General features: G+C 44.5%; 1 protein-coding gene across 1 annotated transcript in view; it reads left to right on the top strand.

Annotated features, from left to right (window-relative positions):
• Positions 1 to 11,174, top strand: part of VAT1L (vesicle amine transport 1 like) — a 101,604-nt gene extending 90,430 nt beyond the window's left edge. The window contains exons 8-9 of the mRNA XM_016196843.2: positions 6,768 to 6,851; positions 8,596 to 11,174. Of these exons, the coding sequence (XP_016052329.1) occupies positions 6,768 to 6,851; positions 8,596 to 8,694 (183 nt within the window). The 3' untranslated portion in view covers positions 8,695 to 11,174. The remainder of the gene's footprint in view (positions 1 to 6,767; positions 6,852 to 8,595) is intronic.
• Positions 11,175 to 25,456: the final 14,282 nt, after the last annotated feature.

The raw sequence follows: 25,456 nt of genomic DNA, 5'->3' as shown, positions 1-25,456 counted from the left end.
GGGGAAACATTGTTAGATAAAAGAAAACAAACACTGGAGGCAATTCACTAGATTTTTTTCCCCCATCTTCTGCTATAGTTCAAAATATAGTAGGATAAAAAAATATGTAGTTTGGCTTGATTGTGGATCGCAGATCTCTGCAGAGCATCACCACGATATGTATTTGATCGAGAGAGTCTCAGCCATCCCAGTACCCAGAGGAAAAGCATCAGTCACTCCATCCGGATTCTACTGTCCTGCTTCTAGCCTTCCCTTCTCCTCACTCTCAAAAGTTCCTGGCCTCTTCCAACCCAGTGTTCACACTAATGGCCCTTTAAAGTGCTCTTGGAGCATCCCCATTGACTCTCCTGCGGCCAGGCAGATACTTCTCTTATGACAGAAACTTAATGTTCCCCTTCTTTTAAAAATAATGGCCATCCTTGCAGGGCCAGGACTAGGTTGGGACAATAAAGGTGACAAGGGTGCAGTATTTAAGGAGGTGCTTACTTTCAGGTTCTGACCCAGCACTTGAGAATGAACACCACCTTAGCTTTGCTCCCTTGTCTCTAGCCCCATCCTACTCCATGCCTTGCATTATTATTATTTTTTTTTTGCAGGAGAATAAAGCCAAATTTGATATGTACATATTTATGGAAACTCCACATACATGAGAGGTTCCTGGATCCTGCATTATTGCAAAGACCCCATATGCAACCGGTCCAGAAGAACTGGAGTGTTTGAATCTTTTCTCTGCCTTTCCAGTGAATCAGTCCACGATTCCTGATGTTTTACTTTTCCAGACACTCTTCCACCTAGGTCAAAATCTAGGGGGCTCACTCACTTTCAACCCCTGCAGCTACTTGAACACAGAAATTCCAGATTCCAAGTCTATGTGCAATGTATGTGTTACTTTCCAACACCCACTTTGGATTTTAGACAACCCCCAAAGATAGCCGTTGTTGCTATCAGTAATCTTCCCACATGTGACTTTGGTAGATGTGCTTCTTAATCGCAGTATTACTCATTTCTTATTTTCAAATCTTTTAATTTATCATCTAATAGGGACAATTATCTGTGGAATAATCCATCTTTATTTTATTCCTATTTTAGGTGGCGAGGCTTGTTATTATTCATAACACAAGCCCAATGCTTTGGTTATTAAGTGGTGTCATTTGTACCCTAATGACTTTGTGCCTTACACGCCATTCGAAAGGAAATTGAATATTGTGAAACAGTCAACGAGACCCCAAACAAAAACGGAGCACCGTTCTCATTTATGATCTTATAGGAGACACAGACTTCATCTATGTTCTCATGAGGGTTCCCTGTTAACTCTCATTACCCAAAGGTGAAGGAACTGACAGGAAGATATTCTAGAGCTGCATGATCCCATGTGGGCAACTGCATCCTTGGGAACGTTTTGGGATATAGTACCAACGGCCCCAACCGATGTTCCTAGCATCTTGCCCCACACTCACTTTGGCTCTCTGTCCCCATGCCCCCTGCCCTCTCTTCCGTCTCCGCTTTCATATTCCTCACCCTGTGCTTGGACAGCCTCTCTCCCTTCTCACCTCAGGTACATCTCCTCATCGTTTAAATCCCAGCCCACTTTTCACTTCTTTAGAGAAGCCCTCTCTAGCCTCCCCAACCAGGTCAAACCCCCTGCCCACATTCTCATAACACCATCGTAGACTTGCCAAGTGGCAATCTTACATTTATTTCAGTCATTTTTGGATTGATTAAGTCTGTGTCTCCCGTAAGTTCATGTGGGCCTGGCCGGGTGTGGCTCAGCAGTTGAGCATCAACCTAGGATCCAGGAGATCGCGGTTTGATTCCTGATCAGGGCACATGCCCAGGTTACGGGCTCGATCCCCAGTCGGGGGCGTGCAGGAGGCAGCCCATCAGTGACTCCCATCATTGATGTTTCTATCTCTCCCTTCCTCTCTCTGAAATCAATAATGACATATATAAAATTTTTTTAAAAGTTCATGAGGGCAGGGGATCTTGCAGATGTTCGCTCACTATCATTTTACCAGGCCTCCAGAAACCCCACCTCTTCAGTTTCACTGCAGACAGAAATAAAAATGATCATAACTACTGCTCCTCTGCAAACATGGTCTGAGCCCATTACATTTTTCCTGTGGGTCATGCTTGCATGCCATCTTGAATACCAATGGACCTTGTTGAAGCATGAACCAATGGTACAGGACCAACTCTGATAGGTTGTGATACATGTGATGGTGAAATAAACAATCAGGAACACTTATAAAACTGTGAAATTCTTATTAAGATTAGCCTATTTAATAAGTGAAACTTTGATTCTCTTAGGATGGAGAAAGCATATCTGTTTCACCCATTACTCTATATACAGTTCCTGAGATACGGTTTCGGCACTGTTGAGTGACTGACTGACTGACTGAATGAATGAATGAATGAATGACTAAATAAATGAATGGATAGAATAGCAATTATCGCTTAAGATAGTAAAAAGTTGAGGGACAAAGAGATGAAGCGATTTGCTGGAATGACATTACTGAGTCAAAGCAGAGCCTAGGACTCAGTGATGTACTCACTGCCTCCTGCCACTATCCACTTGGGATGGTATTGAGGTGGCCTCCCAAGGACAAGAAGTGTCAGAAAAGGCTCAGATGGCCTCTGTACTCAGGATCTTGGCATCTTAAGGTGCTTGAATGACATGACTCAAATTTCCTCCCACTGTCTGGATGGGAAACCAGCTCCAGTGGAAATGGCCTGAGTATGCTCAGGATCCTTAGTTCTGGAAAATCTAGCTTCAAGCCAGAGGGTGAGGGTAACATGACTGGCTGGCCAGAGGTGCTGAGAGGACCCCAAAGGAGGCTTGGCCCAAACTGCAAGAGGCAGGGGTGAGGGGAGCAGAGCAGCTTGCAAGAAGAGTTATGGAAATCGACAGCCATGAGACCAATCCGAGCTGGGCTCTCCGGAAGGAACCCAGCCTACACGGAGGCACAGGGCTGAGAGGCCCTGTGAGCTTCAGATATGTGCTCAGTGGCAGGAGTGAGAGAGGAAGCAATGAAGCCAGAAAGGCCAAGAGATATCAGCTTCTGGAAATGAGTCCAGTGCTGTCCAGCAGAATTCTAACGTGAGCCACATGCAAAGTGTTCAACTTCATAGTAGTCCCATTAAGAAAGGTAAAAAGTAGGTGAAACTAACTTTAGTGACATGTTTTATTCAACCCACTTGAAATGTCATCATTTCAACAGGTAACTGGTGGCAACCATTCTCAATGAGGTAGTCTGTGATCTCTTTTATCATTATGGAGTCTTTGGCATCTGGTATGGATTTTACACTCCAGCGCGTTGCAGTGTGTGCTCGGCGCATTTCAAGTGCTTGGTGCCACTTGTGGCCAGTGGCTGCTGTGTTAGGCAACACTGGTCCGCTAGACTTTTCTCTTGAGCACAGTGGGAAAAAGTTGTAAGCAGAAGTGTGCCTCAGAAAAATCTCTCTGGTAACCACAAGAGAGACAAGTAGCTTTCGGGAGGCTGCACCACCACCTGGGTGCTGTCACCTACCTGGGCACCTTGGTTTGTAAACCAGCGACTCGGGAGCAAAATTTCTTTTTGCAGATTTTTACCCTGCAGTGGTGTTATCTGAGGGTAGTTTGAGGGATGCAGACCACAGAGCCCTGGGTTTTGTCCATCCAGAGTTGTGAAAAGGGGCGGCTGCTCTCTCAGTCCCCATCTGGTTCTAATCACCATTCAGATGCTGGCCTGGACCAGGCTCCTTAGGCTTTTCACCTTTGGGTTTCTCACCTGTGAAACTGTAATGCCAGTACTTGCCTCAGAGGCTTGGTGTACAGATAAATGAAGCAACATCTGCAAAATGCCTCATACTGTGCCTGATAAAGAATTGATCAAAAAATGGTTGTTTCTTTCCTTCTACGTTATCATCAGAAGGACTCTCACATCTCCAAGAGCAGCTAAGAGGATGTAAACTCGAACAGCATGACTGGGACAGACGGCCCTTCGTTATCTCTTAGAAAGACTCCTAATCCTTTCTCCACCCCCCACACAGAGACTTCAAGGACTCGGTTCATTTCACAAAGAACTGTCTAAAGAACATGCAGATTACAGCCAGCCCTGCAGGGGGGCTTCTTTTCCCTAGCATCACAATAAGCATTACCTGGCAAGAAAACAGCTTTTTCGCTTCCCTGGGTTCTATCTTATTGGAGAAGCGGCTTAAAAATTGTTCCTAATCTCCAAGGAGTTTCCAGGTGTTTAATGACTTGCTGGGGTAATAAACAGCTGAATTCTGGGAAACCCATTATGTAAGACATTACCTACCATTTTCCTCTGCCTTTGAGAATCAAATCAAGCAATACAGTCTGGGCAGAATTAGGAAAAAGCATCGGTTTCGAAATCTGACAGACCTGAATTTGAACCACAGTCTGTCGCCCATAGCCATAGAATTTTAGGACAAATCGCTTATCCCTTTGAGCACTGAGGTACTTATCTGTAAAATGGGTATGATGTATACCCACTGTAAGGTTCAGAATCACGTATGCAAGGTAAGAAAGTATTTGTTATCTAATACTGCATAACAAATTACCCCTCAAAAATTATTAGCTTAAAACAACATTTATGATCTCACAGTTTCTGTGGGCGAGGGATCCAGGCATGGCTTAACTGGGTCCTTTGGCCCAGGATCTCTCCCAAGGCTGCAATCCAAGTGTCAGCCAGGGTTCTGGTCTCATTTCAAGGCTCAACTGGGAAAGGATCTGCTTCCAACCTCTCTTACTGGCTGTTGGCCATTGGCATGTGGGCCTAGGGAGATAGGGTAGCTCACCATAGGGCAACTGGTGTCATCAGAGCAAGGCAACATGTGTCAGAGAAAGAGAGAGACTGTAAGACAGAAGTCACAGTCTTCTATAACCTAATCTTGGAAGTGACGTCCCATCACTTTTTCTGTATTCTGTTGGTTAGAAGCAAGTCCCTAGTCCTAGCCCACAGTCACAGGGAGGGGGTTACACAAAGGTGTGAGTGTCAGGAAGTGAGGACAGTTAGAGACTGTCTGCCATGATATTTAAAGATGCTCAGTAAATAGTAGCTGCTATTATGATAACCAAATATGAGACTACTTTGCAAAGCAATGTTCACCACCGAAATAGAAATCTACTGGATTCTGTATTAGGGTCAAGAAACTTAACAATCATATGACACTATCAGTCTACAAAAGATGTTGATTCTAACCAATGCTAGGTTATCCAAAGGCTACATTTAGAGATGCATTTAATTTATATTAAATACAGATCTGATAACGTGTTACCAAATAACAATGTTTGGACTAGAATTTGGCCCACATTTCCCTTACATAATGGTTTATCATATATCTAGTTATTGTAGGATCTCCATGTTTTTATGGGGATGCAAATAAAAATAGACATCTTGATTTTCTCATTTAGCAGTATTAGAAAGGCATTTGACCCTGCTGTGCATTCTTTATAATTAGCACTTTAACAGCTATGTAACATTTCCATTCAGTAGAAAAATGTAAGAGTCATGGTTTACTTAACCATTCCCTTTTTCTGTGACATATAAGTTGCTTTAATGTTTTGCCATTAACAGCAAAGCTGTGATTGAGTATGTTTTGTGTGGTAAGTTTTTTCTTCCCATAATCTGAATCATGTTTTTAGGATACAATCCCAGGAAAGGCAATTAGAATACACACATTTTAATAGCTCTGTCAAGTTTTTACCCAAATCAGAAAATGGCTTTGGTTTTTATATAAGCAAACACTGCTCCATCAGCCTCGGATTGAGTTCCTCAAAGGCAGACACCCTGGCTTAATTTTTAAGTTTTTTTAAAACATGGCATCTTGCCTCTAAGCAACCATTAATGAGTATTGTGGGCTGAATGAATGAACAAAGATATTTAAAAATCCAAGACTTTAGGAAAAATATTTAGGCTGAATCTACTGAAACTTCTTTTTTAATCAGGAGATGTTGCATTTCTATTTAGAAATCACTAAGAAATGTGAAGGATGTACCCATGCCAAGCACTGGGCTCTCTTTCGCCCTTTTCTTATCCCATTTAATCATCACAGCACCCCCTACTGTTCATTTTCCACACTGCAACAGAATGAAATACCCAAAGCATAAATCAGATTGTCAAACCCCACTTTTTTATAAAGAGTCCCAGGAGACATCTGTTGGCTCCCATAATTTGAAAGCATCAACAACAAAAAACAAACAAAAAAAAACACAATATGTCGTCTTTTCTAGGGAGAATACTAGTTCTCTGGAAATGTCTATTTAGTTGGACCCCAAATTTTTACCTAATACCAGGAATCATGGGAATTTTTTAAAATGTAGTTCAGCCCAGGGAATGAGTCATTTTAGCCAAACTATAAGTCAGAATGATAAAACATTTAGGTAAGCAGGGTGCAAATGACTCAAAAAATAATTTTATTGGTCAAAATTTACTCTGGCTGATAATGTCCTGCCACTCTGCAGCATGCAATTCTTAGATGCTTACCCACTCCCACCCCTGCATCCCCTTTTTAAAAAGAAATGTTAATTATTTCAGGAGCTATCATCCTGGTTTTTTTTAGACCCAGGAGACCAAGATCAGGGTGTGAGAGTGACCCAACCAGATTTTATTTGCACCCAACTTCCAAAACCATCTCAGATTTCGCCTCTAAACTTGAACCGCGGCGCCCCCTGGTGGCGTCTGGAGGCTTGGCTTTTCCAGGCCCTCTACCCTCGGGAGACTTCTCACCTAATGTGAGCTTCCGTTTTTGTCCTAATCTTTCAGGTGAAGGAGGCCATGCAGCGGATCCACGACCGGGGGAACATCGGCAAGTTAATTCTGGATGTAGAGAAGACCCCGACTCCACTGGTGAGTCAAAAGCAGAGGGATCCGTTCAGTTCAACACAAGAGGGTCTGATCAGGTGCAGGCACAGGTGGGGCAGAGGGAAATACAGGCAGCTCGTGGGCTGGCAGAGGCAGCCTGCGATAATCGGACGGTTGTGCCAATGGGGGATGTCAGAAACTGAGATAAATGCTGGGAAGCAAAGGACAATAATTCTTCAGTGAGAGCATTTCAAGAGCACTCTGAGGGCAGTCAGGAAAGGACAGAAACAATCGACCTGGGTCCATGACAAGTGCTACCTATTGGCTGCCACGAGTAGGAGGAATTCCTGGTAAGCATCTAATAAATTCTCGTGCATATACTCAACAGGTCGATGCCCACTCCCTCTGAGACGCCTCCTGATGATTCCACTGATTTTGCTTTCTTTTACCAGGATAAAACCCTTATATCCAGCAATCTCACCGGGAGTGAAACATGTCAAACTCACATCCCAGACGCTCTTGCAGTGGCCACTTGAAGGGGGCTTGTGTAGCGTGGTGGTCAACACAGAAGCTGCCACCAGACTGCACAGTTCCAAGTCCACAGCTATGAGCTCCCATGTGTGGCCTAAACAATTACTTCGCCTCTCTGGCTTCTGTCCCCCTGTCTTGTACATTGGAGGTTGATAAATTCTCAGTTAGAATGATATGCATAAAACATTGTCTCGTGCACACTAAATTCTAGGAAAAGTTTGACAAAGAAAATACTTAGGAAGTTTTTTTGCTTTCTCATGTTTAATCTTGGAGCTGCATCAGTCATTTACAAAAGAGAAAGAGCTAAAACGTCTTGAATGTTTTAGCTTAAAGCGTGTGTATTTTTAAAGTGTTTATTGGGCTTTTATAACTATAATGTAGTTTATGTATGATGGCCATTTCACTCAAGAAAAAGATGCTTAAATGAGAGGGCATTTTACTATGAGTGAGCTGCTGATAATGATATGGATGCAGTTTATTAAGGGCTTACTGAGTTCCAGGACTGTGCCAACAAGTGTTTTTAAGGCGGGTGAGGGGCCAGGTAAATGAGGAGAAGGTGCCTGGGATCCTGGGGCTTCTGTGCACCTATGTTGTGTTCTTTAAACACATGTCCAAGTCTGTTTCAGCCCCATCAGTACCGGGCAGACAGGTCTAGAGGCATCCTGGACTGCTTCTTGCTTTCAGGGCAATTAGCTGGCACTGGCTTCCCACCTGTCTCCTTACACATGAGGCCCTGCTGGGCTCTAGGGCTGGCAGGAAGGCCTGTTTGACCCCGGAGGCCGGGGGGGGGGGGGAACGACACGTGGTTCTTACCAGAGCAGAAGCTGAAAAGCACACCTTTCACGGTGAGAACTGAAAACCTGCCTTGGCATGTATCATTGCCCTTGTTCCTGAATCTCAGAAGGACTTTTACCCTGGGACTTAAGGCAACAAAGAGGTAATGGACAATGGGCCCACTCAGGTCTGTATCTGGAGCATCTCTGGGGTGGGCGGAGGCCACAGCCCATCTGGATGGAAGGCTACGCTCAAAGAAATCCCCTCCCAAATTCCAAATACTTGCACTGAAATCCTTAGCTCAGAGACTGCTTCTTGGGGTGCCCAACATAAGACAGATGATACTGCACAGCCTTTCTGGGGAAGCGAGCAACCCCCGCTCTCGGCCCTCTAAAGAGGTCTTTCCAAGTGGCCTCATCAGATGCTCAGAGAAGGTGGGGGTGAGGCTGCAGAGCCCTCTCACGAGTCCGCTGTTGAATTGCAGATGGCCAATGACAGCACGGAGACCAGCGAGGCGGGAGAAGAGGAGGAGGACCACGAGGGGGACGGCGAGAACAAGGAGCGGATGCCCTTTATCCAGTAACCCAGGACCCAGCCGGGAGGGTGGAGGGTGCTTTGGAAGACGAGGAGCCGCCTGAGAAAGCTCTTCTGTGCCCCAGTGAACAAATGCTGTAGTCCAGTGCGTGTCGTGTTTGTCTGCAGTCAGCTGAGCTAAAAAGCTTTTGGTCACTGTTGTTTTTGAAATTAAGTGCCAATCCCATTCCATGCAGTATTATGTCCCTCCCCCCTCTGTGTATTACACTGTCCCCTCTCCCCTGTTTCACAACCACCCGTCTTCGAGTCCTTCCCGACAGTTCTAGAACAGCCTAATCAGTACAAGCCCACAGGCCCAGCGCCTGAGAGACCGGACAGGGGCAGAGACAAGTTTGGATTGAAAGGTGTTATCACAGAGCACGAATCCAGATCCTAGAATCCTTCAGGCCAATGGCACTTTTCGCTGCCAGCCACCCATGCTTCCGATACGAGCACTTGCCGACTTGGCTGGCGGAAAGAGGGTAGGCCGGACGATCTCGTGAGCCCATAAATTTAGGATCTCTCCAAATAGCACTTCCCCTCTCCCCCAGCTTCCTTACGTTCATTCAATTGTGTCGTGGTCAGAAGACTGAACCACTGTCCTCTCACCTTCTGATGCTCGATCCCTTCACTGGTTCTTGTCCATAAACAACAGGGAGACAGATGTGAAGTTTTCAGGATAAAAGGTGGGTCAACAGCATGAGTTTGAGGACCAGCCATAGAGATTTTTTTCCTCTGAAACCACATCTCATGAGCAAAATCCTCTCCTCTCCCACCACATATATTGTGTTTTAGTTTTAAGAAAACTCAACACGTGTGGGACTATTTTGGAAATCATTCCCGAGACTCGCCTGTGTTTGCACACTTGCTATGGGCATTGACCAATTTTGCTAAATTCATTTCCTAGTAGTGAGCAGCCACCTTTACCGTGGATCCCCCAAGGAAGACCTCCGTGGGAGACGATATTTGAAAAAATAAAAATAAAAAATCAATGAGCATCCTTTTATTTGCCAAAGCATGTTCCAACAATGTGACAAATTCTAGTGGTACTAAGGTTGACATTCTTATCAGATGCCAAACGTGTGGTTCCTCTCCTCTGAAATATAAAATTATGGTGCAGACTCTTTGCAGGGCCCCTGCATTGGGGGAACTGGGGACCAAGCTACTTGATTACACACTTTTTCAATTTTCCAGCTCCTAAACTTTTAAGAAACCCTGCCCTTTGCCCTACCCACCCCCCTGGCATGGCTGAGAACCGTTCCCCTGCAGAAAGAGAAAAAGATTCAATATCTCCACAAGGGGGCTCCCTGTTCCCCCCCCCCCCAGTCCTTTTGTCCCAAAGGGTTGACCCCCATCACTCATAAACCAAGCTGGGAACACAAGAAACCCACACAATCAGACCCCAACTCACTTTACATCCTGGAAGGTATTGCAGGGTCCCCAGATTGCCCGATCTCTCCACCAACGAGCCTTAGGGTAGACCCAACGCTTCCTCAAAGTGATGGGAATGAGCGCATTTCAGCGATTACCTATTTTATTTTTAAAGTCCTTTTGTAACAAATGTTGCCTCATTAATCATGTTCTTTTTTCCCCCTCACCCGAAGCTTGTGATGATGACCTACTCATGCCAAATACTGGCCTGGAGGGAGAGTCTCTCGTTGTGAATGTACGTGTAACGTATGAGGGTGGGAAAGGGCGCCGCCATCTGATGTGCAGAAAGATGAGAGTTTCTCAAAGAAGACACCATGTCCTCCTCTCGTCCTACCCCGGGACTCACCAGTATTCTAGCCCGGTGCCATTTAGAGAGAGAACGTTGAGGTTTTATCCCAACACCTTTGCCAAATGCTAATAGTATTGGTCATGTTTCTCCCATAACCACGCTGACAATGGGGCGTTAAGAAGACCGTTTCTGCCATTTCTATCCAGCTACCCAAGTTCCGCTCCTGGTGAGCTGGACAGAAAGAGCATCCCTAGGGCCAGAGGGGCAAACGGCCGCTGGCCTTCCCAGGCCTCTCCTCGGCCAGGGGAGTGGGAACGCCACCTTCGGAACCCAGGTGGCCTTTTTTACGTCCACAGGAGAAGCATAAAGCCACTCCTCCCCAAATCTGTTTTTTCAACTAGCAAAACGAATACGGCCATCACAAATAATGCCCGTTGGTTAGAGAAAACCCTTTCATCTCCTTCGTAGAATGGGAAGAGACAGCTAGTTTGACCAAGAGGATCAGTGTAGGCCACGAAGGGCAGGAAAGGATCGAAAGGCCTGTTGAATGCACTCCCGCCTGAAGCGCCTTCTCTTGGAAGGGGGGGTAAAGCACGTCTCAGTTTGCCTTAAAGGAACTGTGAAGGCTTCTCTGTAATCTAAGCTTGATTGGAGTGAACTGAAACATTGTCTAATGTACTTGTGGCTTTAGAGCTTTTGTTATATCGTGCCTACAAAGCAAATTATGTTTACATAAAAAATATAAATAAAGTATTCAGCATAGCATATAATCTTGCCTGGCATCAGTTACTCCACATAAATCGTTGTTGGAAAAGCACCCCCCCCACACACACACACATTGAAATGTAAGAAACAGGTGACTAGAAATGGAAAAACAAAAAAAACATGTGCTAGAAGAGGCTCCGGATGGGGAGCTAAAGACTGTACAGGACATACAGGGTAGAGAGAGGACAAGCCTTTAAAGAGATGTTCAAGTTTCTTCAAGAGAGAAAATAAAACCATTCAATAAAAGAACTACTAAAGACAGCATATAACAACAATAAAAATAACAATAATCACAATGTCACTTATGAGGCACCTACTATATGCTGTTAAAAGAGCGATATACCTATGTATTAACTCGCTTACCTCCCCAACAGCCCTGAAAGGTGGGGTTTATCATTACGCCCATTTTACAGGTGACGTGCCTGAAGCATGAGGGAGGTTTTGCCCGTGTCTAAGATCACACAGCTGGCAAGGGATGGAGCCAGGATTTTTGAACCAAGCTAGAATTCATGCCCTTAACTGCCCTCTCATGCTCTCTTGTCTTAAATAAGGTTAACATATGATGCATTTCAAATTACCATGCCTTGGTCACTAGATACTCTTTGGGGATTCTGTTTCCTCTGATTTCAAGGATATGTCTGTCAATCTGTCCCGCTTTTGTAGCAAATCCTATGCCTATAAACTCCGGGTTTCGCTTACTCACAACTGTAAACCTGTTTTTGCCCCAGCCGCATACAAAGTGAAATTTTCTTGCAGTTATGGTCAGGAGGTAAGGACATATAATTTTAATAATATTTTTATAGCCCGATAATATTTTTATAGCCTCAACCATGGAGGAGGGGAGCCACTGGATAAACGCCCAAACTCTCTTTCCTCTGGTGTCATGATTCCGAACCATGTTCCATATAGTACCTCAAGGGTCCCCAGGTAGGGTCAAGCTTAAATCGCCCCCAGTAGTAAATTTCTCGTTAGCACGTCTTTGTTGTCTTCCTTACTTATCTCACTCTCGCCACTCCCCCTCTCCTGCTTAACACCGCCTTCCAAATAAACTACCTGAACCCCACTCTGAATCTTGGGAGCTACTTTGGGAGAATCCAAATGAAAAATACCATTTTTTGTGTGCGTATTAACTTGCCAAAATACTCATAAACAACCCTATAAAGTATCCCCATTTTACTGATGACAAAATGAAGCTCAGAGAAGTTAAATAAAATGCCGAAAACTACACGTAGCAACTGAGTTTCCAGAATTGGGTGCCAGAAACCAAGCTAAGCACCCTCTAATGCCCAAGTCACTGAAAACACATAATACCACTTAACAATTTGGAAAAGTTATTCAAAAGCTAAGCTAGTGTCAATTAAAATGACTTCTGGGGCCAGCCCTTCTCAGTTTTTCAAAGCCCACCGGGGGAGCGAGACGGGATTATTACTGCTTTCCTGACTGGAGAATTCTATCCAAGGCCAGAGGGAGGGGGCCCAGCAGCCCTGATGAGTTACAGGCTACGCTGTCCAACAGGGAGTCAGACCAACACACACAATCACAATACATCTGATCCTTTCATCCTTTGCAAAAACAAGCATAAATATCTATTTACAGAGTCCAGGCTCATAGTGCTCGGGCTGACTGCTGATGCTAAGAGCTGGTCTGATGGCTGTCTTTGCTCAGGGGCAGAAGTCTGGATCTCACAACGATCCTTTGAGATTAATCAAACAGCAAGGCAGGAAGTCAGTGCACCATCAAATTGACACTTACAGTATTTAATTATTAACTAGATGAATGAAGAGTGTATTAAAACTCCCCTTCTCGTTCAAGATCAAATGACCTGTCTGTCTGTCTGTCTATCTCTCTCTCTTTCTCAATCTTTCTAGCTATCTATCTCTGCTAAGGTTAAATGTTATCAGGGAGATTAAATTCAATTCTACAAATGTTTCCTAAGCTTTGGCTCTATGCATGGTCCTGTTTTATGTGTTGTAAAGGGTTCAGAGATAAACACAGCCTGGTCATTGCTAATGAGGAGCCTACTGTCTAGAACAGCGATTTTCAACCTTTTTCATCTCACGGCACACAGAAATTAATTACTAAAATTCTATGGCACACCAAAAAATACATTTTTTGCCAACCTGACGAAAAAATAGGTATAATTTTAATTCATTCACATTGGACGGCGATTGTCATTGGTGTTGGCTGTTGTCATTTTTTTAATTTTATTTGACAATCTAAGGGAAAAGAGGTCAGTGGCCCTGACTAAATAGTCGGGGATTATTGCATGTTTTAAAAATTCTGGCAGCACACCAGTGTGCCTCTTGCAGTACACTGGTTGAAAAACGCTGGTCTAGAAGACAGAGTGAGACAGGGACATGAATCGCCAGGAAAAAAGCTAGCAGCCTAACAGGGAGAGATGCATGGGGCTTTAGGGTTCAAAGCCGGGAGAGGTGTCATTTGGACAGAGGGTAAGACAGTCTCTGTGGAGTGGAAGAGAGGTGGACACTCAAGGGGTTGCCTGCCAAGAATTGACTTTCCTTTACTTATAGTTCAGTGGTCAAAAGCAGGACTCTGAAGACAGGTGGCCTGAGTGTGAATCCTGGTTCTTGTAGTTACCAGATGCATGGCCTTGAACAAGTTATTTTATCTTCGGGCTTCTGTTGCCTCCTCTGTAAAGAGGGCCAATAACATTAAAGTTTTATCAGGTTGTGGTATATATTAAATGAATCAGTAGATGCAAAAAGCTTAAGTGCCTGACACAGAATAAGCACTTGTAATTAGGAGGAGTTTTGTCAACTGCATCTCATTTTCCTTTGGGGGAGTGATCCCACCCACTGTAATGTTGTGTCGGGGATCCTATGAGTAAAAGTGCTCTGTCCTCTAGCCAAATGGGACTCATAACCCAGGGAAGGCAAAATGGATGTTCTCCTAGTAACGTGAAACTTTAGAAGGGAGATGCAAACACAGGAAAATGAATGGAGCCCATTCGTCCCGATGGTGGTGCCCTGAAAAGACTCCCTGTGACTCCCTGCTACCCAGATCCCCAAGCTGCCCATGTTTCCATTTTCTTCCCAAGCTTAGACCTTCAGGCTTATCATAGATTATGTGAGCAATCCATGCATGCAGCTTTAGCTAGCCAAACCTGATTTCTATTGCATGCAACTAAAGAACCCTCCCTACCTGACATAAAGGGGGACTCTGAACTGGGCCTTGAATTACTTGGTAGTGTTGTCACTGGAATAGTTCATCTTTCTGGTTGTATCCATGTATGTACAACACTCTTATTTCCCAAAGTTCAGGACATGTATCCTGGCAAAGGATTGTATTGTGCATAAAGATTAAAAGGCAGAGTAAGAGACAGAGTGCCTGCCAAAATGTAGGCATTTCGGAAACATTCCAAGTTTTTAATTGGGACACAATGGTCAAATATTTGAAATATAAAAATAAAAGTAGAGCCAACATACCCACAAGACAAGAGCAGTATTTTGTACATTTCAGAGGACCCTGAGGCCAAGTTCCTCTTATTTATTATCTTGTTAATAAAATAGAGATTAGCAAGTTTTAGAAAGACTTTAAAAGACATACCGACATCAAATTAAAACTGCCTCCTCAACACCACGGTCAGGATCTAATGAGAATTGGAAAGGGAACAGCTTTCTCACTGTGTGACCCAGTGCTCTCTCATGTATGTGCCCCAGCGGTATAAGTACCAGGCTTTAGGGAAACCTGTTCTCAAGAAAGCCAGCCTTGTAGAAGCTTTGGTCTGCTGAACAGCTGGAAGCCAGGGGAGGTGGGAGGCCAGGGTGGCTGACTTTCTTATGAGCACGTGGCTGAGAAGACTCAACAGTGCATATAATTTAACACCCAGGTCTCCTCTGTAAGAAATCCACATTGCTCACAACAGTTTGAAACAGATCTTGCTTCTGGGTGGTGACAATGTTTTCTACAGCCAGCCGCTTCTATTTAAGTGCTGGCTAAAGCCAACTTCAACAATGAATCATCGACCGAAGTTTTGTTTCCTCCACACCAGGAAACTCGGATGGAAAGACAGGTCATCCGTCAGCCTCTTCGACAGCCCGTTTCTGGCTGCCAAGCACCTGCAGTCCCAAAATGGAGACAGAAACCTCCCAAAGCCCCCCGCACCCCCAAATGGTCCCAGTACTTTCAAAGAGCTAAATTTTAGTGGGACCAGAGAGTGCTGGAAAGAAAAGCCCAGCCATGTCCACCAAATGTTTAACTGTAGCTGTGGGGAGTTTAGGGATTCCCAGCGTCATCCTCAGTAATATTTATTTTTCACTCACCACAATGCAGGACCCCGTTAAGCATCTTCATGGATCATTTCATTTAATCCTCTCGCTATGTGCTCTCACTGTGCAGATGAAGAAACTGAGGCTAGGAGAAGCTAAGTGGTTTCACAGCCAGCTGTGTGGTGCCAGGATTCAGGCCCAAGCCGCCTGCTTCTAGAGTCCATGTGTTCAACCCCTATCAGCCACAAAGCTGTGCTGCCCCCCCCCCCCAAAAAAAACAAAAGAGGCACCTAGCTGGTGGGTTCCCAGAATAAATACAGGCTGCCCAGTTAAATTTGAATTTCTGACAAGCAATAACTTTTTAGTAAGGTATGTCTCAAATATTTCATGAGACACAAACTAAAACATTATTTCTTATTCTATCTGACACCAAATGTAACTGGGCATCCATCCTGCGTTTTGATTTGCTAATCTGAAAACCCCCTACTTGGTAGGACCTACACCTATAACCCCTGGCTCAGAACACACGTGGCTATTAGGGCATGGACTCAACTCCACCAGTGGGGCTTGGATCTTCTGGAATCTTCCACAGAAGTCGACATGCCCAGTGCTCTCATAGTCATTTCCAAACTGTGGTTGGGGAGGGTGGAGGGAGTGGTATATGAATTCTAGAAAGATCCTAAAGAATCCCACAGATAATTATCATCAAGAACTAAGGTGTGTCTGTGGTTTGAACCTGCAGTACTGGGTCTGGTGAGTGAGACAGAGAAGGCTGAGCCTCAAGTCTCAAGCCCCAGACAAGCCCTGGACCTAGCTTTGTCACCTGTGTGACTCCGTGACATTGCTCCCCTTCCTGAGCCTCAACCTCCTCATATGCAGAATGAGAGCATTGGTCTAGGTGGGGGGTTCTCAAAGTGTGGTCCCCAGGTTGCCTGTACCAGAACCACCCAGAGAACTTTTCAAACAGGTAGAGTCTTGGTTCCCATCACAGACCCACTGAAATATTAGGGGAAGAGTCAGGGAAACTGCATTTTGATAAGATCACTAATGAATTCTGATGCATCCTGATATGTAAGGACAACCAGACCAATTAATGAACCTTGAAAACATTATGCTAACTGAAAGAAGTCAAGCCTAAGAGGCCACATAGTGGACAATTTCATTCATATGAAATGTCCAGAATAAACAATTTTTAGAAACAAAAAGTAGACCAGTGTATGGGGTGGGGAGAGAGATTGAGGAGTGACGGCTTCATGGGTGTGGGGCTTCCTTTTGGGGTGATGAAAATGTTCTGGAATTTGATAGTGGTGGTTGCACAGCCTCGTGGGTATACTAAAAACCACTGAATTATACAAAATGGTGAATTTTATGACATGTGAATTATATCTCAATTTAAAAATATACTAAGGCATTAAGAATGATAATAAAAAAACAATGGGACTACATGATTCTAGACCAGGGTTCCCCAGAATTCTCTGATAAAAGCCTCTAGGGGAACTGAGTATTAGGACCCCTCCCAGAAGTTCACGAGCACCTTCTGTCATTAAAAGAAAAGCTTTAGCCCAGCAGTTCCTACATTTACTTTCCTAAGGAGCACAAGACTAAATATTCATGAAATGGCCATATGTCAGTGGATCTCTACAGTATATGTGAGACTTCATATCCTCAGTCCACAGCCAATCTACACAGTTGGTATACAAATTTGAGGGTCCCTGGCACTACTGTGCATGTAATCAGGAAATAACAAACAAACAACCTGTGTGAGTATGTGTGTATCTATGCGAGTGTGTGTGTGTGTGTGTGTGTGTGAAACTGGAGGTGGCCAGGTGTCACTAGACCTCTGAGAAGGCCCATGAGAGGCCCAGAAAGTCTCCTGAGAAAGCCTAGGGGTCGGCTTCTCATACTTCAGTTGTACATGAAAATCACAGGGAGCTTGTTAAAAGCCAATGTAACTGTAGACTAAAGCACTCCAGGGTTCCTGTTTAGAAAGCCTGGTGGCTCCTAGGAATCTGCATTTTCATACACACCAGCCCCAGGTGATTCTGCTGCATTATGAAGAACTCTGCATAAGAACAGGGCTCCTCCTGCAGTGGGAATGAGCTCTGAGGCTGAGCAGTCCAGTGTCATTTCACTATCAGGAGGCCTGTTCTACACCTGGCTCTGCCGGTCAGGAGTGCGGGACTTCTCAGGTGTGTGTGTACATGGCGGGGGCCTGGGGAGAGGGGGGGCAGGGTGGGGACAGGAAACTAGGAAGAAGGGCTTGCCAATTCTGTTTTGAAACTGTTCATATATTTAAAGAATTCCAGAAACACTAAATTTACAAAAATATACAGATCTAGAGTTACATGAATTTTTTTCAATCCTATCAGTGAATTTCTATGACAATGGAAATAAATTCATTTGTCTAAGTGTGAGGCCTTCGTGAGAGAGGCCTCCTGGTTCCCTCCCTCCTTCCCAGGCCAAGCCCTAGCCTAGAAGTACATTCACATTCAAGGCCCCCACCCAGAGCAGCTGGGCAGCTGGGCAACTGAGCTTGATCTTCCTGCCACCTAGTGGTCAGCAAGAACACGCTGCTAATTAATTTTCTTACCCTCCACTGACCTCTCATTCATTGATTCAGCCAACTTTTGCCAAGCTCCCATGGTGTTGCCAGGTACTATGTTGGGCTCTGAAGAAAAGCAACACTGTTTATAGAACTGGAAAGAACCCTACCAATTATTTATGTAAGTCAAGTCATTCCCAACGGTGAAACTGAGGCCTGGGGGCCCCGGCGGACTTACCGAAGGTCCCATGTCAACTCCTGTGACAAGTCACCTCAAACGCTCTTTCCTTCACGGAACAGGAGCTGTAAGTCTGAATCACCTGTGGGCTTTTTAAAAAATGCACCTGTCCAGGGGCCCACCCCTAGAGTTTTTGCTTTCAGAAAGCCTAAAATGGGTTCCCTTGTGGTAAATACATCTTTTAAACTTCACAGATATTTATTTCTTATGTGTACACAGGCACACACACACACACAAGTTGAAAACCACAGTTTTATATCACAAGGCTCTTAGCCAGTTTTCTATGTGACAATGATCTCTACTTACACAACATTTTACAGCTTACAAATTCCCTTCACATCCATTATTGCGTGTGACCTTCACACGACAGTTTGCAAACATAACTTACATTCTGCAGACGAGGAAATTGGACTTCTCAAAGGCTGATTCTTCATGGTCACATAACTAATCAGTGACAAGGCCAGGTCTCAAATTCAGGCTCTGACAGATTTCAAATCCCATAGTTTTCTGCTATCTTGAGCTGCCCCTGGGCGGTTAGTTGGACAACACCGTGCATGACACTGAGACTAGAGGACTGATTCCAGTCTGGGCTGGTTGTTAAAGTACAATATATTTTAAATTGGGAGCCCACAATGTTCAGAGCTTAGGAAGAAACAGTTTTAGAAATGAACCAGACGCGGCCCCTGCCTTCAAGGTCCTTAGACTGTCCTGTGGAATTACGGTTACATACATCTCCACTTAGTCCCAGTTGCCCCCTACACTTCCCATATCACACAAACACTCAGCCACAGTGTGTGCTGGCAAATGAGCTCTCCAGCATTATTTTTTAAACTCTAATCATAATCTCAACATGGTCAACTTCATGTTATCAATACTTTGACAATAAGCTTGCAAAATTCCTAAATACTTAAAGATTGGTTCTGGAGTGTGGATGGGAGCTGATCCCTGCACACACTACAGCCATACATACAACACAATATCACATCAGACTAGGACTATGTTAGTTTACAATTTCTGCTATAATAAATGACCACAAATGTAGCAGCTTAAAGCAACACACATTTATTATTGGTCAGAAGTTCAAAATTGATTCTTATGGGCCAAAATCAAGGTGTCTGCAGGGCTGTGGTCTGCTGGAGGCTCTAGAGAAGAATTCATTCTCTGACTTTCCCAGCTTCTAGAGGCCCCCCACGTTCCCTAGCCTGTGGTCCCTCCCAGCCATGGCATCACTCTACCCTCTGCTTCCATCATAACATCACCTTCCCTCTAGCTCTGACCCTGCCTCCTCCCTCTCCATAAAGACATTGGGCCTACCCAGATAACCCAGAATAATCTCTCCATCTCAAGATATTTAACATTATCACATCTGGAAAGTCCCTTCCACCCTGTAACCTAACATTCACAGGTCTCCAGGGATTAGGATGTGGGCATCTTTGAAGGGCTATTATTCTGCCTACCACAAACACTTTGGAGAAAGAGTTCACAAGATCCTGGAAGGACCAGCACTTGTTTAGCACATCCTGTGTGTCAGGCACCCGAGAAGCAAAGATGCTAAGTGAGTGCAGAGTCCCCACTATCAAGACGTTTACTTTGAGAAATCCAGGTAAACCACCACTCAGCACAAAAATGTCCTATAGATCTGTGATATTGGTTCTCGTCTCCAAATACCATTAGCAATGCTATCCTAGGTCTATAACTATTCCTCTAAACATTGTCACATATGAGCCATACAAAATGGGCCTATAATGGACAGGTACCATGTTCATTTCAAAGATGAGAAAGCTGAGACTATGTCTGTCTAAAATCAGGCAGTTTGTAAATGGTGGAGCGAAGATAAAAGACAATTCACTCCAAGCATCTCACCCCAAAGTCTTACCCCCATTCCAAGACCAGAGGCCTATAATGGGACCCTGGACTTCTACAACCTGTAGACTTGTTCCATCTACAAAACAGAGTTGTATCAGTCAGGATTCTTTCTGCTGCCAAGAACTCAAGCTAGCTTAAGGGGGGAAAAAAACCAAAAAACTGGGGAATAGACAGCATTTTATTGGCTTATATAATTTACAAGCTCTAAGCTTGTAAGAATGTAAGCTCTAAGAAGGCAGGAGCCACATCTCTTTTTTACTTTGGCATTCTCCAGGGTGCTGTTTAGTGCCTAGTACATAAAGTAGGTATTTGTGGCAGACACATTCATTGGTGACCCCCGATGAGCCATACCCTTGTATAATGCTTTCCCCTGAGTGGGGGCCAGAAGAACTTGTGACTTGTTTCTAACCAGAGGAATATGGCAGATGTGATGATGGCATTCCCTAGATTAGGTGACATCGTATAAGACTCTATCCTGCTGGTTTTGAAGAAGCTACCATGTTGTGAGAGATCCTGTGAGTGGGCCACATGGCCAGAAGCTGAGGGTGGCCTCTAGGAGCTAAGAGTAGACCCTGGCTGACAACCACCATAAAATGGAGTCTCAATCATACAGCTATGAGGAAGTGAATTCCGCCAACAATCTGAGTGTGGACGCAGATTCTTTGCCAGTTAAGCACCCAATTGAAAACACAGCCCTGCTGATACCTTGACTAGGTTGACTAGAGCCCAAGCAGTAGATCAGCTAAGCCCAGACTCCTGACCCACACAAACTGAGATAATAAACTTGTGTTTATATTTTAAAAAATGCCTCTGAGTTTGTGGCAATTTGTTACACAGCAATAAGAAACTAAAACAGTATTCAGTAAATATTTGCTGAAAAGTGGAGAAGTGAGAGAGGAAAGTAGAAAGAGGGAAATGAGAGAGAGAAACAATAAGTTAGTGGCTCAGTTCTGGAAGATAGTTGACTTTAGCACAATTGAATCCAGAATCAATCCCCCCCCCCCCCCCCGCAAACATGCACGTCTGAGTGAGTGTGTAAGTGCGTGCCTATGTGTTGGGAGGGGAGAGAAGGGGAGGCTGGATAGTATGTGCATCTTTGGCTGCTAGTGACTATCTCCTCAGTAATCTCAGAATGGGAAATCGAACCTTGTTAATAGTTATGGTGTTTAAGCCCCAGAAAGGACTCTGGCCTGGCCTGGAGAAAAGACTTTCTGGCCGCTCATATCTGGTTTACTTGTCTACCTCTGGAACACTGGAATGGGAGTTGTTCATCTCCACCCAAACCACAAAGAATGTTTCTTACAGCAGAGGTCTTGTAACTAGGAGAGAAACACACTGGGAGAAAGAAAAAAAGCTGTATGTGTTCATCATGGGGATTAATAAATTGTATCTCATGGGTAATTGTGAGCATTAACTGAGAATACATGCTCTTAAAATAGTAGGCGTCAGAAAACATTAGAATTTAAGCTCTTTGCAGGCTGTGTAGCTTAGTGTTGTGTCCTTGCACCTAAAACACTTCCTGGCACACAGCAGGGCCCAACTGATATTTAGCAAATGGGCAAATCTGACATAGGGATGCAGACAGGGACTATATTCTTTTTTGTTCATTGATATGAGGGCGGGCGGGAGGGAGGGAGGGAGAGAGAGAGAGGTTTGTTGTTCCACGTATACATTCATTGGTTGATTCTTGTATGTGCCCTGACTAGGGAAGGAATCCGCAACCTTAGGGTTGATGCTCTAACCAACTGAGCTACCCATCCAGGGCATGGGACCATATTCTAGTCAAATCGAATCAGTGGTCTCCCTCATTCACAGCCCAGCAAACTAGTCGGACACATGTCATCTTCCCACCCGCCTCTATCGAGCCTCCCTGACTCGACAAGCCTTGAGGGAAACGGCATTATCACTCCAGGGGTGGCAGTAAGGAGCATGGATGCTAAGTTGTGAACATGAACCCCAGTCGTATCACTGAACTCAGGCCCTGGTCCAGGAGGATCCGATTAATATTTAACCAAGCCTTTTCAGGTATATAAAGTAAAGAACAAATCCAATTCCCCCATCATGGCACTTCTCATAGTTGATTACATCTGTTAAACAGCCAACATCTTGCTTTACTAAACAGTGATGCCCAACAAGTCAACTGAACATCCTGGGGTTGATATACAAATAAAAGTCAGCAGAAAACTGAAAATCTTACTTCTCACAATGATTTCTATAGATCAGAAATAGCAATAGCCCTGCCGGGTGTGGCTCAGGGGTTGAGCATCAACCTAGAATCCAGGAGATCGTGGTTCAGGATTCCTGGTCAGGGCACATGCTTGGGTTGCGGGCTCGATTCCCAAGTCAGGGGCGTGCAGGAGGCAGCCGATCAATGACTCTCTCATCATTGATGTTTCTGTCTCTCCCTCTCCCTTCCTCCTTCTGAATCAATAAAGATATATTTAAAAAAAGAGAAATAACAATAAATAAGTAAAATAAGAAGAACAAGAGAGGCAGAGTGGTGGAGGAGAGTAACATTCTTGGAGTCATGTATGCCACACAAACTGAGGGTCTTGCATCCTTTGGCATGAATCATGAGATGTGCGGTCTAGCAAGAGATGTAGGCATTGTTAAATAACAAACTATTCAAATGACAGTGATTGTTGTTCTAAAAAGAAAGGTACCCAATGCTTCACACCCCCCAAGAGTTTAAAAGAGTCAGAGTTGTTCTTCCTGAAGGGGTGGAAATCTGAAATACACATAGGATGTTGGCATAGAAAGTTTGTGGCAGACACCACTGGTTGTTTATCCAAAAGCCATCCCCTTGCCCTTTTCCTTGCTAACAGAACCCCTGTTTTGTTCAAGTATCTACTAAAGCACCTGCCATCTCAGAGAAAGTGGGCCTGGCCCCTGTCTAGGGCCCCTGTGGCTCAATTCTGGACAATGAAACATGAAGGGGAAATCTGCTAGGGAACATCTGAGTGCATGTTTCCTTCCCTGAAAAAACAGAAAATATGTGAGGACCACAGTTCTGTCCCACAAAGCTCGCTGCTCACTGCTTTCAAAGTGAGGTTGAAGACATGATGGTTGGAGCTACTGCAGGCATTTTATGCCTGAGAAGGAAGCCCAGAGAACTGCAAAGACCACTGAACCAACACCGAAGTGGTGAGCCACAGAGCCTACGCTGGAATACCTCCCTCTAGATTTCTTAGTATGTAAGAAAAAGCACCCTCCCCCCACATTGTACCCGTAGCTTACTCAGATTTGTACCATGACTGTCAGGATTTTAGAAAGGATTTTTACAGCTGTTGCTAGATAACAAACAACCCCAAATCTAGGGGCCTTAAATAACCACCATTTCATCTACTCACAATTCTGTGGTTCTACTGCTGTGTATCAAATGAACCCAAAATTCAGCAACTCAAAATAACAATACACATGTATTATTTTACATAGTTTTTGTGAGGCACGAATTTGAGAGCGGGTGAGCTGGGTGGTTCTGGATCAGTGTGAACCTACCTCTTTGTAGGGCCAGCTGAATGTCTGCATGATATGGCAAGACATGCCCTAGTCTTGCCATATCACTTATGGCACTTATGCCCTAGTCTTGGAAGTCACATACCACCATTTCCACCACATCCTATCAGTGATACAGGTCAGCCCTGCTCATAGGAGGGGGCTACACAAGTGTGTGAACACCCACAAGTGAGGACAGTCATGAGAGCCATCTTGAAGACTGGCCACCGTCCCCCACCCTCTAAATCTATTATCAGACAGGGTTCAATCAGAGAAGCAAAACCATTAGGAGATCAACATGTGTGCATACACATACACACATTAAAGAGCTTATTACAGGGGTTTGGCCTGATGCGATTGTGGAGGCTGGTTAAACTGTCTCTGCAAGGCTGTGTGGTCTTCATGTCTGAGGCCAGAACTTGAGGTCCACAGGGATGGGTGTGGGAAAGGGAGAATGGAGGTAGGTAAAGTCGAAGGAAAGGAAGGTAAGCTAGAACCCATGAGCATGAGCCAGAACCTTACAGTGTCTCATTGTCCCCTACTTTGATGATGTGGGTGTTCTGTAGGGAAAGCTGGTTCCTCAGCATAATCCAAAACACACAGAGAAGGGGCTTCTGTGAAACAGAGTTGAGCCAGGCTGAGTTGACATCTTCTGAAGCCCCCACAGTGGCTTACCCTTTAAGGAGCAACGCCTAGGACAGAGCCCAAAGAAGCTTCTGGGGCGCTGGGAATAAGTTTCTGTTCTGCTTATTTTATCTCAGTACTAGTAGCACAACCATACTTAAATTTTATGAAGAAACAGAAAGCTATATACTTACTGTTTGGACATGCTTCTGTGTGTTAAACTTCAGTAAAATGTTTACATTTAAAATATTGGTGTATGATTTTTTTGGTTTTTTGGTTTTGTTTTTTAAGATTTTTTATTGATTTTTAGAGAGAGAGGAAAGGAGAGGGAGAGAGAAATAGAAACATCAATTATGAGAGTCATTGATCGGCTGCCTCCTGCATGCCCCCCACTGGGGATTGAGCCCGCAACTCAGGCACGTGCCCTGACCGGGAATCGAACCAGCAACGTTTCAGTGCATGGGACAACACCCAACCAACTGAGCCACCCGGGCCAGGGTTATTGGTGTATGTTTTATGCAGAAGACTTAGGAAACCAAAAAAGGGGGGAAAAATCATCTCAGCACCTAAAAGTAACCATTATTGCTATTTTGACCTATCCCTAATCTATGCAGATACTCACGTACACACCTGTTACTCCCCAACCCTTAAGTTCTATTTTACGATTGCTTTTCCCCCTTTAGAAATCGCCCGTGTTGACCAATATTCTTTTACAATGGAATTTTAATGATGGCATAGAAGATTAATTAACATGAGATTAATCCCCTTTGAGTAATCCTCCTTCCATTTTTGGTTGTTAATAATTATTTTGCCTATTCCTTCTAAACTATTGTTAATAGACCGAAGCCAGGACCATTTGCTCCTTTATTTCCAATAAGGGATACTTAAGGCAAGTACTGGGTTTTCAACAACAATCCCAGCTCCCTGGTATATATTTTGGACGATGGCCTAGTCTCCTTGGGCAGAAATGAGCTACAGAAGGAAGCGGGCGTGGTGAATGTGGGTCTTTCAGAGACATCAGGCTGTCTCCTGGACTTGCTGTCTCCACAACCAAGCAGCCAAGCTCTGGGAATATTTCCTGTCTGGTTTCCACTGGAAGGAACCCTTCAGCAGAAAAACAGTATCCAATGCAACTTGGAGGGCCCTCGGCTTGTCGGAGGAAAGCAGAAGCTGAGAAAGGTTCCTGAGATGAAAACTAGACATTCATAAAACATTGACTCCTTCACTGTTTACCAGACATTCAAAATGGATGTGCTAGTGGTTTCCTGAAAGGAAAGAATAGCTGGTTCATGT

Source organism: Miniopterus natalensis, chromosome 18 (genome assembly GCF_054644295.1).
Source record: "Miniopterus natalensis isolate mMinNat1 chromosome 18, mMinNat1.hap1, whole genome shotgun sequence".
Lineage (NCBI taxonomy): Eukaryota > Metazoa > Chordata > Mammalia > Chiroptera > Miniopteridae > Miniopterus > Miniopterus natalensis.
The sequence above is the reverse complement of the archived record's forward strand: the minus strand, read 5'-3'. Positions and strand labels throughout refer to the sequence as shown.